This window comes from Sciurus carolinensis, chromosome 8 (assembly GCF_902686445.1).
Source record: "Sciurus carolinensis chromosome 8, mSciCar1.2, whole genome shotgun sequence".
Lineage (NCBI taxonomy): Eukaryota > Metazoa > Chordata > Mammalia > Rodentia > Sciuridae > Sciurus > Sciurus carolinensis.
Genome location: NC_062220.1, coordinates 147,859,603 through 147,873,447, shown reverse-complemented (window position 1 = coordinate 147,873,447; position 13,845 = coordinate 147,859,603). Strand labels below are relative to the sequence as shown.

At 57.5% G+C, this 13,845-nt stretch overlaps 1 protein-coding gene and 1 pseudogene across 4 annotated transcripts; both read left to right on the top strand.

Annotated features, from left to right (window-relative positions):
- The first annotated feature begins 251 nt into the window (after window positions 1–251).
- LOC124991541 (40S ribosomal protein S18-like) lies at window positions 252–775 on the top strand (annotated as a pseudogene).
- A 1,592-nt stretch (window positions 776–2,367) lies between these two features.
- On the top strand, window positions 2,368–12,918 carry Cdk2ap1 (cyclin dependent kinase 2 associated protein 1). Of its 4 annotated transcripts, none has more exons than XM_047562491.1 (4): window positions 2,368–2,681; window positions 7,220–7,317; window positions 8,730–8,856; window positions 12,142–12,918. In XM_047562491.1, the coding sequence occupies exons 2-4, from the start codon at window positions 7,249–7,251 to the stop codon at window positions 12,207–12,209; spliced, it is 264 nt and encodes an 87-aa protein (XP_047418447.1). In that variant the 5' UTR covers window positions 2,368–2,681; window positions 7,220–7,248; the 3' UTR covers window positions 12,210–12,918. The 4 variants fall into 4 exon arrangements, with proteins under 4 accessions (XP_047418447.1, XP_047418444.1, XP_047418445.1 ...); XM_047562488.1 differs by lacking the exon at window positions 2,368–2,681 and adding an exon at window positions 2,751–3,248; XM_047562489.1 differs by lacking the exon at window positions 2,368–2,681 and adding an exon at window positions 2,752–3,009.
- Window positions 12,919–13,845: the final 927 nt, after the last annotated feature.

Sequence of the window (13,845 nt, the reverse complement as noted above, 5' to 3'; positions counted from 1 at the left end):
CTCTCTCTCTCTCTCTCTCTCTCTCACACACACACACACACACACACACACACACATTACCATATTGATTGGTTCCATTTCTCCGTCTCCAAAAGAACTGGAAACACGTTTACATCAAAACCTTTATACAAACGTTCATAGCAGTGGCGATGACTCAAATGTCAAGATTCATGGAGACACAAAAGGATGCGTCTATACAAAGGAATATTATTCAGTCATAAAAAGCAAGCGAAATACTGACACTTGCTACAATGTGGGTGAAAGTTGACAAGAAGACACTAAGTAGCTCCCCAGGAGGCCAACCTCACCACCTTGCTGCCGCCTTGTCTCTAGAGGTTCCTGAGAAGTTCCAGCACATTTTGCAAGCACTCACCTCAAATATCCACGGGTGGCGGAAAACAGCCTTTGCCATCACTGCCACTAAGGGCGTGGGGCAAAGACATGCTTGCGTGTTGAGGAAAGCAGACAGCGACCTCACCAAGAGGGCGGAGGACTCACTGAGAAGGAGGTTAAACGTGTGATCGCCATTATGCAGAATCTGCGACAGTACGAGATCCCACACTGGTTCCTCAACAGGCAGGAGGACGAAAAGGATAGAAAATACAGCTGGGTTCTGGCCGATGGTCTAGACAAGCTCCAGGAGGACCTGGAGTGACCAGAGAAGATTAGGGCCTACAGGGGGCAGTGTCACTTCAGGTGACTTCGTGTCCAAGGCCAGCACACCCAGACCACTGGGCACCATGGCCACACTGTGGGTGAGACAAAGAAGAAATGAGTCTATAGGCCTTTTCTGTTAATAAGTAGTTTAAACACCTAAAAAAAAAAAAAAAAAAAGACATTAAGTAAAAAAAGCAGATCATAAACCTGAGTGGTGCACACCACCTGTAATCCCAGTGACCAGGAGGCTGAGGCAGGAGGATCCCAAGTTCAAGGCCAGCCACAGCAACTTAGTGAAACTCCTGTCTCAAAATGAAAAATAAAAAGGGCTGGAGATGTAGTAGAGTGCCCCTGGATTCTATCCCCAGTACTGGGGGAAAAAAAAAGAAAAAGACACAAAAGGTCACTTATGTATGATTTTATTTCCATGAAATGTCCTGAAGAGGCAAATCCTGAGACAAAGCAAATTGGTGGTTCCCTAGGCTAAGGGCGTGGGGAGTGGGGAATGGGGCTACCCACTAGGTGTGGAAGTTCTTTTTGATGGATGGGCATGTCCCAGGACTAGAGGTGAAGGTTGTACAACTCTCAATATACTGAAATCCATGGGATTGTGTACTTCGAAAGGTTGTGTTTCATGGTAAATGAATTATATTGCAACTAGAAATAAAGGGAAATTTTTTTTTTTTTTTTTTTTAAGAGACCAGGACTTAAAGTGGGGGGGCAGGAATCATGGCAAAAAATATGAGATCATGGCTAGCTGAGGGCACCCATGAAAAGTCTGGGGAGCCACTGAGATCTGAATTCCCGCCCCAGGGAAGTGGAGGCCTGGACAGAGAGGTGGGGGGCAGAATTAGTACCTCCCGTGTCTGCTGAAGGACCCTCCTGCCACAGTCCAATATGGTGACCGAAAAGCCATGGTGGCCATCCAGAGCTTGGAACATGCTAGTCCATGCCAGTCTGGGTTAAGATGTCCCATGAAGGCAAAATGCACAGTTGGGGGTTTTGAAGACTTAATATGATAAAAAGAACGTCAAGTATCTTATTAATATTTTCTACATATTCGTTGTATACTGAACTCGTACTGTTCTGGATCACTTGCGTTAAACACAATATATTAAAATAAATTTCATGTTTCTTTTTGCTTCTGGAAATGCGACTTTAAGATTAAAATTTAAGATTGCCTATTGGCTGGTTTTAAATCTGTACTGACCAGTGCAGGAGGGGTGGCATTCATTGCTTCTTGAGGGGAAAAAAAAAAAAAAAATGTCCCTGAGCAGCCTTCCCTAGAGCTGGCCTCAAGTTGAGCAAGGGGTGCTGGATGAGCTGGGGAGGGGGTGTCACCTGCACCTTCAGCTCTAAAGGGAAGGAGGGGAGGCCTGGGCGGGTGTGCCTTCCTTCTTGGGCAAAGAGGTGGACGCCTTTGTCACCAGATCCAGAGATGATGTTTGAATGTGACTAATTAAAAAAATCTGCAAACCATGGCGATTCAAAACAACAGAAAAGGGTGGGCGTTTTATGTAATCCGACGAGCATTACTATTCAGGCCGAACTCCAACATGTAGTACCTTAGGGAGGATATTCGTCGGACCCTAAATACGTTTGCCGGTTGCGTTCCAGTCCCACCCGGGGACGGTGGGGGTGGGGTGGGGTGGAAGGAGGGTCAGAAAATGCAGCGCGAACTCCCGGGGAGCAGAAACTTGGCCAAGTTCGTTCCCTGTTCCCCGAGCGCCTAGAACGGTGCCTGGCATACAGCAGGCGCTCCCCGCAATGCTGGCACGAGTTATCGTGCAGGATTACGTAGACGCGAGGGCCGGTGATCCGGGGGAGGAGGCCTCCGGCTTTTGTCAGTCTCGGAGGAGCCCGCGGCCCCTAAGGGGTTAAACAGCACTGAACGCGGGCAGGACACGAAATGTATTCGGAATCAATGTCAAGAGCGGGCCCTTCCAGCCGGGGCACGGCCGGCCCCCGGCATCTGGAATAATCTGCGCGCTCGGGAGCAGACCAGTCGCCACCATTTTCTCCAGGTAATTTTCCACCCCTGCCCCCACAGTCCAAAAAAAAAGTACTTCTCGGCTCCCGCCGGCGACTCGGGAACGGCGCGGAGCGCGCGGGGCTCGGCGCCGGGGCAGCGGGGCGCGGGCCGCGCGCGCCGCCGGGACCCCAGCCCCCCAAACTTTGGCAAGTTGCGGGCGCCGAGCGCCGCCGGAGGCGCGGGGCGCGGCCGCGGGCGGAGCCGCCCCCTGACGCCGCGCCCCTCCCGGCCGGGCCGGCCCCGCTGGCTCGGCTCAAAGTTTGCGGCCGCCCCTGCGCCGCGCGCCCGATGTATGGGTGATATACTGCGGCGGTGTCAGGGTGAGGGACGGCCATATTTGCCGGTGCGGCCCGAGCCGTCAACAACAAAAAGTGCGCGGGTGCTCGGCGGGCGCTCGGACGGGCGCGGGGACGCGGGGGCCGCCGCGCCGCCGCCCGGCCTCGCCGCCGCCGCCGCCCTCGCGGCCTGGCCCGGCTGCGCCCGGCGCGCCCGCCGCCCGGGGGAATGTCGTACAAGCCGAACTTGGCCGCGCACATGCCCGCCGCCGCCCTCAACGCCGGTGAGTGAGCGCGCCGCGGCCGCGCCCCAAGTGCCGCCAAGTTGGGGGCCGGCGCGCGCGGCCCGGCCCGGCGTGCCTGGGGGGCCCGCGGCGGCCGGGGGCGCCGGGCGCCGGGTCCCGGCCGGGGCAGCGCCGCCGCCATGATCCCCGCGCCGCCAAAGTTGGCGGGTGCGCCGGGCGCTCGGCGGCCGCGGGGCCGGGCCGGGCCGGGCGGGCCGCGGGGACCCACGCCGGCGGGCGCGGGCGCGGGGCGCCGGGCGGGGGAGGCTTTCTCTCGGCTCCTTTTTCCTCCGGCTTCTGGGCGGCTCGGCGAGGGCCCCTGCCGGCGGGAGGCGGGAGCGGCCGGGCGCGGGGGGCGCGGGGCGCAGGCCGGCTGGGCGCGCGTGCGGGGGCGGCCAGGTGCGCGGCCGCGGGAGGGCGGCGGCGCGGGCGGCGGGGACGGTGGGCTCGCTGGGGGCGGTGGGCCGGGCCGCGGCCTGGGCGAGCGCCGAGGGAGGGAAGTTGGAGGAGAACCGCGGCTGCGGGGGCCTCGGGCGCTGGGGGCAGCGGTGGCCCCGGGTCTGCGCCCCGGAGCCTCCGCGTCCGCGCCCCGCAGGCCGCTCTGCAGAAGTCGGAGGGGCTCTCCTCTCCCTCCCGGGCCGGCGCCGAGCGCTCCCGGGAAACTCCTCCAGAAGTTGTCAGGCAGCTTCAGGCTGCGCCCCGGGGCTGGCCCCAGGGACCGAGGGCGCCCTGGGGAGCAGCGTGAAAGCGCGGTGTTCGGAGGCGCCCGGCTGCGTGCCCTCCCTGGCGCCCCTCCTCCGTAGACACTTGGCTGAAACTAAACTTAAAAAGCGAGGTGCGTTGCGGGTGGGGCATGCGGACAGGGCAAAGGGTCTGGAGGAGCCAGGGGCCTGACCCTGCTGGTCAAATACGCCACGCTGGCGGCTGGCTTCAAGTTCAGGCCTTGCCTGCAATCATTGGTTCCATCACTCCAAAAATCCCAAGAAAGACCCAAAAGGCAGGTGTGGGTTTCTTTTTCTTTCTTTTTTTTTTTTTTGGTAAGTTCTCAGGCGCTGACATTTGGGGCTGGGAAAGGGTTAAGCTCCAGGGTGCTAGTGAGGGAGAGTTGAATTGCTCACATGTGGGCTCTGAGCGCCCTCCGAACAGGCAGCCGCGCTTTCTCCTTAAACGGCCTCTCCCGCCGCCCTGGGGTCCGCAAACCTTACAAAGACAGGCTTCGTTGCCAGGTAGGATTTCCTGCAGGATTCTCCATCTGTGTCTGGGTGGGTGGTGCTGCCAGTCCGGACAGGGCCAGAGATCTCGGGCCTGTCATGGGGGATTTGGGTGAAGGCCCCAAACTGGGACCTTTGGGGCCTGGGGTTACAGTGACAGGCACCCACTGGACCCTGAAGCCCTCCCTGCCCCGGGCTAACTAGCAGCTCCGTGCGCCTTTTTCCTTCTCTCCTGTGGAGGAGTGCCAGGAGGAATGCAGAGACTCCCAGGGGTCTGGCGTTTTGGTGGGGGGCCACCCACCTCCTGGGGGACCCCTCTGCAGAAAGCCCACTCTCCCCTGCCATCTGCATCCAAGATGGACTCTCGCTGCCGCTCCTGCGGCTTCCCTGTCATCATTCCTCACGCCCTCCAGCCCTGCCTCCTGCTCACGGGTTGCCAAGCTGCGGCCTGGCCGGCGGTGGCAGTGGTGGAGTTAGACAAAGCCCCCGCCTCCCCCGCCCGAGAGCCCCCCCAGGCGCCCCAAGTGGCGGGAAGGCCGCCAGCTCCCCAGGCCCAGGCTGCTCTTTGTCTGGCGTGGGGGCGGGGAGCTGCGCCTGGCCCCAGGAGCTTCCTGGCCTCTGCCAAGCCCTCCCGGCTCCCTGCACACTGTGCTCATTGTCTGAGATGCGCTGCTCCACGGGCCTGTGCTGACGTGGAGCTGCCTCTCGGTGGCCTCCTCTGGCCAGGTCCCTGTGTCCGCAGGAAGGACTGGGCGTGAGTGGCACTCGGGGCCCTGGCACCAACTCTCCCGGGACCAGACACACCCCCAACACTGAATAAGGATCTGGCAAGGTAAATCAGGGTCCTTGCCTCTGCACCTGGGTGACAAGAAAGGGAGTCTCTGAGCCACTGCTCAACTCCTACAACTACAGTGGGGTGACTTATTCCTCTTCTCCCCCGCCCAAACCTAACCCCATCAAAATGTAGATTCTAGACCTTCAGTTGGGGAGCATTGCCTCAGACAGATGGAGAAACTGAGACCCAGAGAGGGAAGCACCTTGTCTGAGGTCACACAGCCATGGGTGGAGCAGCTGGGATGGGCCCCTAGTCCAGGGGAGGTGAGAAACTATGAAAAGAGCTCCAAGAGACAGGTGGCAGGAGGTGGTCCAGAGGCTTGGAGGATGTGCCAGCCCGCCTCCTGTGGGGCGCCGGCGTCTTTAACCACCCTGAAGTGCTGTGCAGTGACATGCCGCCCGTTACAGCTGCTTAGCCTTCCTGAGCCCAGACTGGTGTGATGGCCGGTCAGGACTGGAACCCAAACCTGGGACTGCGAAGCTGTACCACCAGAACACTCTCAGGCCACACCTGAGGGCTCCGGACGCTGGGGTTTGGCTGTTGTGGTCAGGGAACAGAAGGTCTCCACCCTGCCGGTGTGCTGGTGGCTGTGTGGCCACAGTGTCTGTGGATGGAGGTCATAGGTGTGCTTGCCTGTGTCCCCCTAGCACAGGAGTCTAAGCACCCCCACTTCAGAGGCGTGGACACTGGGCTTAGAGTGGGACAGTGCGGCTCAGGATCCAGACCCACACTTGGAGCAGAGACCTGGGGCCCCAGTGGGGAAATCAGGGCGGCAGACACCCACCTCGGAAGGCACCTCAGCTGCTGTCCCCAGCCTCTGGACAGAGGTACACACTGAGGGGCGCTAGCTTGCTGCTCCACCTCGTCTGTGGCTCGGAGCCTCTCTGCAGTTGGGGGCTTGGATCAGGGTTCTCAGGGCCCCTCCCAGCTCCCCAGCAGCCCGGGGCTCCTGAACCTCCTCCTGCCCCTCCCCTCGCCCATACCAAGTGAGCAGCTGGTCTGTTGGCTGGCCTGGCCCCAGCTGTCCATCCCAGGGGCCAAGTCCACGAACCCGCTGTGTGTGAGAGAGACACGTTTGGCTCAGGGGGCGACAGGCAGGCAGCTGCTGAGGAGGGCTAGGTAAATTCTCCATGGTTACCGCTGTCTGTAATTCTGTAGGACATCCTTTACCCGCTGATGGCCACTCGGACGCCATTATGGGTCCGCATGTTCCAGTATAGGCCTCCCCACCCCACATCCGGGAGCCGACATCCTTATCTTAGCTGGGCTCGGGACTGTACTTGGTCCCCAACTGCTGGCTACAGACAGCGTGCCCAGGTGTTGCATTCCGTGGGTGGGGCCCTGCCCTCCCCTCTTGGGGTGCAGAGCCCTGGGGGCCTAGGCTGTCAGGAGTCCTTCCTCTTTGGGGAGGAAATGACATTGGCTCAGAGTGGTTGAGGGGCTTGTCTGAGGCACACGAGGCTGAGATATTGAGTGCTGTTCCGGCGTGCAGGGCACCTGTCACCCCCGGGTTGGGCTCGGTTCCTTCGGGGCCTTCTGGTCTCTGTTACGTATTGTGCACAGAGACCAGGTACACAGGGACAGAAAGGCTTCCGTGTATGTGAGATCTTAGTCCTGGGGGACTCCGTGACGTGGCACTGGGTCACCAGCCTCTGGTGTGCAGGACCCAGGGACTGGCTGAGAAGGGTAGATTTCCTCTGTGGTGCCAGTCCCCGCGTGGTGGGAGGCTTGCGAGGCTGGGATGGGATTCTGTGCGGGGACCCTCAGTAGTCGAGGCTGCGTCAGGGATGTGGCCTTTGGAGGTCAAGAGCAGAGTTCTCTGCCCTGTGACGAGCAGAGACCACAGATGGTGGCCTGGGCGCCAGCGTCCTTGCCTGGGTGCTGCGAGCCAGGGCTGCAGCCGACCATTCTCTCCTCCCTCACAGCTGGAAGCATCCACCCGCCTTCCACCAGCATGGCAGCATCCTCGCAGTACCGCCAGCTGCTGAGCGACTATGGGCCGCCGTCCCTGGGCTACACGCAGGTAGGGCAGTGTGGGCGATGGCTTGGCCGGAGAGCCTTGGCCCTGGGAGACGTGCTCTGTGACGGGCAGACCGAGGCAGTGTCTTGGCCACCTCGCAGGGCCCTGGCTCGGCCACGGTCAGGATGAGGTGTCAGGATGGAGGGGCACCCAGGACTGAATTGCAGGGGACACTGAGGTTTGAGGAGGGGTGGGCACAGGGACGGTCCCACAGCTCATGAGTGCAGTTCTGCCAAGGCCACCACCCCACATCTCTGGTGGGTCCTGGCAAGAGAGGCCTGTACTTGGGTCAGAGGTGAGGCCGCTCATCAGGAGCTGGCGGTTACCAGCGTGGTCCCCGAGCGGGTGCTTCTGTCCCTGGTGGGACTGCCCCCTGCTACCTCAGGAGGTGGGGGGGCGGGCACCACTTCAGCCACACCCGCGGGACTTGGCGCCTGGGCAGGTTCCGGGCCCTCTCCCAGCCCTGGCCACCCACTGGAGGATTCTCTCCTGGGCCAGACCCCAGGCCGGGTTCCGGGGTCGCCACGGAGGCTGCACCTGACCGAGGCGGCCTCCCTGTCGCTGTGTGCGGCTCCCCAGCCATGCCCCGGCAGGCCCTCTTGTCCCAGGAGGAGAAGCAGGCCCGGGCCCGCGAGAGGGACCGCCTGAAGAAGCGGCGCCGGCGGGAGGACGGGCTGCGGCGCAGCCTGGAGCGGCAGCGCAACGCCCTGGCCATGCTGCGCCGGCGCCGGGAGGCGCGCGAGGCCAGGAGGCAGCTGCGCCAGGAGGCCGGGCGGCCAGGCCAGGCCTCGAGGCCTGGTGTTGAGGCCAGGGAGCAGAGGAGGCAAAAGCGGGAGGAGCAGACGAGGGCCTTGCAGAGGGAGCTGGCTGCCCTGGTGCCACCGGGGGCTGAGAAGGCCCAGGAGGAGTGGCCCGACCCAGGCGCCTCGCTCATCTGGGTGCTTGCTGGGGCGCTGGCTGGCGGTGGTTTGGAGAGAGACTTTCTGGCGGGTGGGCCCTGCCTGTGGTGAGGACGGGGAGATCTGACACATTTCGGGCCTTGCGTCTGGGTCTCGGGGTTGTCATCTCCACTTAACCCTGGGGTGACCTCCATCTCGCATTGCTGCGGACACTCAGCCCCCAGAGGCGCTGTCTGCTCGTGGTCCTGGGGAAACCCTGTGAATTCCTGGAGACGGCTGGTTCTTTTTTTCCTTTGGGGTGGAAAGGAGCTTTGGACACTGCGTGGTCTCCGAGTGGATGAAAATAGGAGGGTGGGGGTCAGTCTTCTCTGGCATTGTCCCTGCAGTCCTGGGAGCCCACGGCCAGGCTTTCCGTCCACTGATCCTGCCCCGGGCTGTGCCTGTGTGTGGCTGGGGCCCTAACATGGCCTTGGGGTCAGGTCCAATGCATCTGAAACCCTGCCCTTTTGATTCTAGGGAACTGGGAACAGCCAGGTGCCCCAGAGCAAGTACGCGGAGCTGCTGGCCATCATCGAGGAGCTGGGGAAGGAGATACGGCCCACCTACGCGGGGAGCAAGAGCGCCATGGAGAGGCTGAAGCGAGGTGAGCAGGGGAGGGGTCCCCACAGGCTGGTCCAGTCCCTGTATTGAAAGATGTTTTTAAAGCTGGATTTGGTGGCCCATGCTTGTAGTCCCAGCTTCTCAGGAGGCTATATGACCAGAGGATCACGTGAGTCCCCAGGAGGTTGAGGCCAGCTAGGGCAACATAGTGATATCCATCTCAATAAAAAACAAGCAAACAAACAAAAAACTGAAAGGTTTTCTTGGGAAAATGCTGGAGGGTGGAGAAGGGTCCCCTGCCCCACAGTCTGCTGTGCTGTGGTGGCACTGGGTGGGGCAGTGGGATGGGGGAGGGCCGGTGAAGACTGGAAGTTTCAGGGGGAGTTTACAGTGCACCCTCACTCTGGCATGCTGCTGGGGAGGCCCTGCCTGCTTCAGACCCTGACGCTCTGTGCACTGCCTGCTCTGTTCCCCTTGGGGATACCAGCAGGGAGCCAGGTGCAGCAGGCTCTTCCTGGGCAGTGTTGCACAGAGGTGGCTGGAGGTTGCTGGACGGCCTGGAATTCAGGGCTTCTAGTTGTCCATGCTGCCCTCTGCTGCCACATCTTTGGAGCAGGACCAAGGAAGTGGGTAGGTCTGTCTTCAGGTGTGGGGCACCTTTAGGTTCCTTAGTGAACAAGGAGAGAGGGAGGCCCGGAGGGTGATGTCACAGGAACAAGGGAGGAGGATGCGCAGTAGCTTGCCACCTCGTGACCTGAGGTGCAGGCAGGGAGAGGAGGATTTCTAGTTTAGAGAAGGCAGCTGTTCAGAGGAGCTAAGGCCCTTGATTCATTTATGCTCAGGAGGGATTTGTGGGTTCTTAAAAGGTTTGAAAAATGCGGGGAGTGGTGAGGCACACCAGTAATCCCAGCGACTTGGGAGGCTGAGGCAGGAGCCGTCCTAGTTCAAGGCCGAGGTCAGTGTCAGCAACCTAGCAAGACGCTGAATCAAAAATAAAAAGGACTAAGGATGTCGATCAGTGGTAAAGTGCCCCTGGGTTCAACCTCTGGTACCATCAGGGGGTAAAAAGGAGGTTAGAGAATCCGTTTGGGAGAAAAAGGGGAGAGGAGCATTCTGTGGTTGTAAACCTGTGGCCTCAGTGGGGACTGTGCTTGAGGTTATTTCCCGGCCACAGCAGGGCCAAGGCCACAGCAATGATCAAGACACTGCCCATGTTCCGGAGACCACTGTGAAGAGGTTGACTGAAGCTAGGTTGGGTACAGATGGGGATGGGCAGAGTCTGAGACCCTGGCTGCAGAGGGATTGGTGAGGGTCTTGGAGCCCACCCTGCCTGACCTGGAAGGCATGAGCGGGGCATCGCTCTCCTTCCAAGGCCTGCTGCGTGGCCGTCAGAGGAAGCTGGGTAGTCTGGTAACGGACTGCTGGTTTCCTGAATGGAGAGTCCTAGGAAGGCGCTAGACCCCAGAGCCTCATAGGCAGTTTGCAGTTTGCTTAAAACAAACAAAAAAAAAACAGTGACTGAGTCGACATGAGCTAATGTGGCTGTACCAAGCGACCACCACAGGACGTGTCCTGGGCAGGCTTGGTTCCCCAGTCACGAGGAGGACCTGGTGCTGCCCCCGAGCTGACAGCCGAGCCCACGCCAACCCAGGTTGTGTCACAGGGTGAAAAAGGGTACGGAAGGTGTGGAGGAGTTAGGAGCATTATTTTTTAATTAAAAACATTGTTTTGCATTACTAGGGACTGATCCTAGGCCTCACTCATGGTAGACGAGTGCTCCTATCACTGAGCTACATCCCCGGCATTTTATTATTTTTTTTTGAGATAGGGCCTCCCTAAGTTCCCCAGGCTGGCCTGGAATTTGTGACTCTTCTGCCTAAGTCTCCCAAGTGGCCAGGATCCTAGGCATCTGCCCCTGCACCCAGCAGAAGCACCGTTGATAGATTGGCAAACTGTACCATGAACTGAGAATGGTTCTTACAGTTTTTTTGGGTGCCAAAAAAAAGTGATTTTGGGACACATGAAAATTATATGAAATTCATAAATAAAGATTTCTTTGGACTGGCTGCTTTCACCCCACCACAGCCAAGTAGAATAGCAGTGGTGGAGCATGAAACCCCAGAAGCCGGGGACATCTGCTGTCTGTCGCTTACAGAGTTTCTGGACCTCTGAGGCAGATTGTAAGATCTCCAGGTGTGGACGCCTAGTCCGAGCTGCTGGTGATTTGGAGAGATGATCACAGTGACCTCTAAGTCATATACTAGACTAGAATTCTCCATGTCTGTTTAAGTGAGATCAGGATTTCATGAAGTTTAGTAGGAGCAGAAAGAAAGTCAGCCACCAAGCCACAGAGATACAAGGTAGTGGACTTCGTGTGCAGAGGGCTGCTCTTGTTCCTGGGGGAAGCTGTTGAACACCTGAGCAGGGTCCCCTTGTGCCCAAGGCTTGTGGGCTGGGGGTTTCTTCTTGCCTACTTGACACTGGCCCAGCCCTTTCTAGGATTTAGAATTTGAAGAAGCCACATTGGGTACAATGTAAAAGAACTTTCAGGTAGAGACACTTTTTTCTCCCAACCTCCAGCGGAATGTCCTGAAGGATATAGCTTGTTGGTGCCACCCTGAGTGCAGGGACAGCTTTGGCTAGGAGGGAGGGACTTTGAGAGGTGGGATGGGACTGTTAGTGTCCCTTAACAGCTCACATATTTGGGTTTTTTATTGGAGGGGGGTCTCAGTGTTACCCAAGCTGGTCTTGATCTCAGGGCCCACGTGATCTGCCTGCTCCACCCTCTAAGAATGGGGACCCGTAGGTGTCACCTCCATGCCTGGCTTTGGGTTGTTTGTGTGTAGTTTCTAAGTTCCTTTCCAGTCTGAGGTATTATTTTTATTTTTTGCGACATTGGCAAACCCAGTGCTGCGCACGTTAGGCACGTATTCTACCTCTGAGCTATATCCCAGCCCTTTTTTCTTTTTATTTTGAGGCAGGGTCTCACAAGTTGTCAAGGCTGGCCTTGAACTTGAACTTGTGATCCTCCTGCCCTAGGCTGCTGAGCATCTGGGATTACAGGTGTGAGCCACCATCCTGGGCACAGTCGGAGGTTTTTTTTTTCCCGGGGAGGGGGGTGGGTACCAGGGATTAAACCCCGGGGTGCTTCACAACTGAGCCACATCCCCAGCCATTTTTATTTTTTGAGACAGGGTCTCAATAACGTGCTGAGGCTGGCCTCAACTTGTGACAGTCTGAGAGTCTTATGGTGGAGCCCCTGTTCTGGAACGGGCTCTGCCTCTGGGTTCCTGACCAGGCCGACTCCCCACCTCCACGTGTCTTTCAGGCATCATCCACGCTCGAGGTCTGGTTCGGGAGTGCTTAGCTGAAACAGAGCGGAATGCCAGGTCCTAGCCGCCTTGTCTGCTGAGAGGGTCTCTCGACAGTGAGAGGTGACAGCTCATCTTCCCTGTTCAGATGAAACACTTGTTTTCAAAATGATAACAGTTTAGTTTTTTCTCCCAAGATTCACAATCTCAAAATATTGGGAAAATATTTCGAAGTTAATTAGGATTTGCATTTTACATAGTTAGGAATGACCCAGGTTTTTTTTTTTTTTTTTTTTTTTTTTTTTAAAGCATTGATTTAAAAGATGCATGTGAAGTTATTTTACTGCAAACTGTTGTTTGGCTCCAAGATACCAGTGTCCCTTTAATCTTTTGAATACTTTATGTCACCCAAATTGTTCTTTGTTCCTTTTCATAAGCTCAGTTGATCCCAAGGACTTTGTTTTAATGCATCCCTGACCGCCTGCTTCACTTAGCTGGTCCCATGTGCCATACAGTGTAGATTCTGCTTAATGGCACTTTTTTTGCTTAAGCATTTGCATGACTCTTAGTGCTTTGAAGTCAATTTTAAGAGTGCACAAGTTATAAATACAGAAGAAAGAGCAACCTGCCAAATCTAACAAGGACCCCGAAAATTTTCATACTAAGACTGTATGTAGATTTCAGTTCTGTGTTTATTGTAAGTTGATCAAAATATCTGGAAGAAAATGACTAAAACTGTTTGCATCTTTGTATGTATTTATTACTTGATGTAATAAAGCTTATTTTCATTAACAGTGTGTATTAAGATGTGTATTCCTTAAATTGCTAAGTGCTGTTGTAAAGCAGTTCAGGGGCTGGGGAGATAGCTCAGTCGGTAGAGTGCTTGCCTTATAAGCACAAGGCCGTTGGTTTGATTCTCTCGTGAAAGATCAGAGATAAACCTGTCGAGGACATTTTCCAACCTGGTCCAGAAATGTTTTATGTCATGATGTCCTTAGCGCAGCTGGTTGGAGAAAGGATGTGTTTGCTTAAGTCACAGGTAGGGATGATTAAGTTGCATTGTGGGTGCATTGGAAGTGCAGTTAACTTAGTGTGAAAGAAAATAAGACAAAAGAGCAGCAGTGTCATTGGCATGGCAAATGGGCCCCTTCCCGCCATCCTCCTTAGCTTCCAGGGTGTTACGAGTGCCACCGACGCCGCTTCTCTTGGATGTGGTCAGAAAGCTCAAGTCGGCTGTTTGGGTGGGTGCTTGCTGGGAGAAGGATCTGCTCTCGGGCCTGAGGAGCGACTCGGTGTGGTGGTTTCCAGCAGCGCTTCCCACAGGGGCTCAGCTCAGGTCTGCCCGCCTTGCTCAGGGCTAGACCAAGACAGGTGAGGAGTTTGCAGGCGTGAGGCAAGATCCCAGTCTTGGAAAGTCTGAAGGCTGGAGGGCCCGGGCTCTCGCAGGCAGGCTCCTCTGCACCTCCTCCGAGCACTGGCAAGAGGGCAAGGGAGGAGAGGTCAGCCTCCATTCCTCCTGGCGGTAGCTCCAAGCCTGCCCTCCCTGCTTCCTGGTTCTCGGCTCTCTGCTCAGGAGGCTGGGATGAACGGGGTCCCTGGCGCACCAGTGGGAGGTGTGGAGAGGCCTGCCCTGGTGTGTAAATGGGGCTGGGCCACTGGGTGGGCCGGCTGCACGGCCGGTGAAGGGGACTGTGTGTCTGGCAGGGGCCCCCTCGCCCAGT

What these genes read in the sequence shown, in the direction of transcription:
- Cdk2ap1 (XM_047562488.1), top strand. Translation starts at nt 3,194, where the DNA reads ATGTCGTACAAGCCGAACTTGGCCGCGCACATGCCCGCCGCCGCCCTC. An exon ending in CGCCGCCGCCCTCAACGCCG is followed by an intron (nt 3,249 to 7,219) that starts GTGAGTGAGCGC and finishes CCTCCCTCACAG; the next exon opens with CTGGAAGCATCCACCCGCCT. An exon ending in CATGGAGAGGCTGAAGCGAG is followed by an intron (nt 8,857 to 12,141) that starts GTGAGCAGGGGA and finishes CGTGTCTTTCAG; the next exon opens with GCATCATCCACGCTCGAGGT.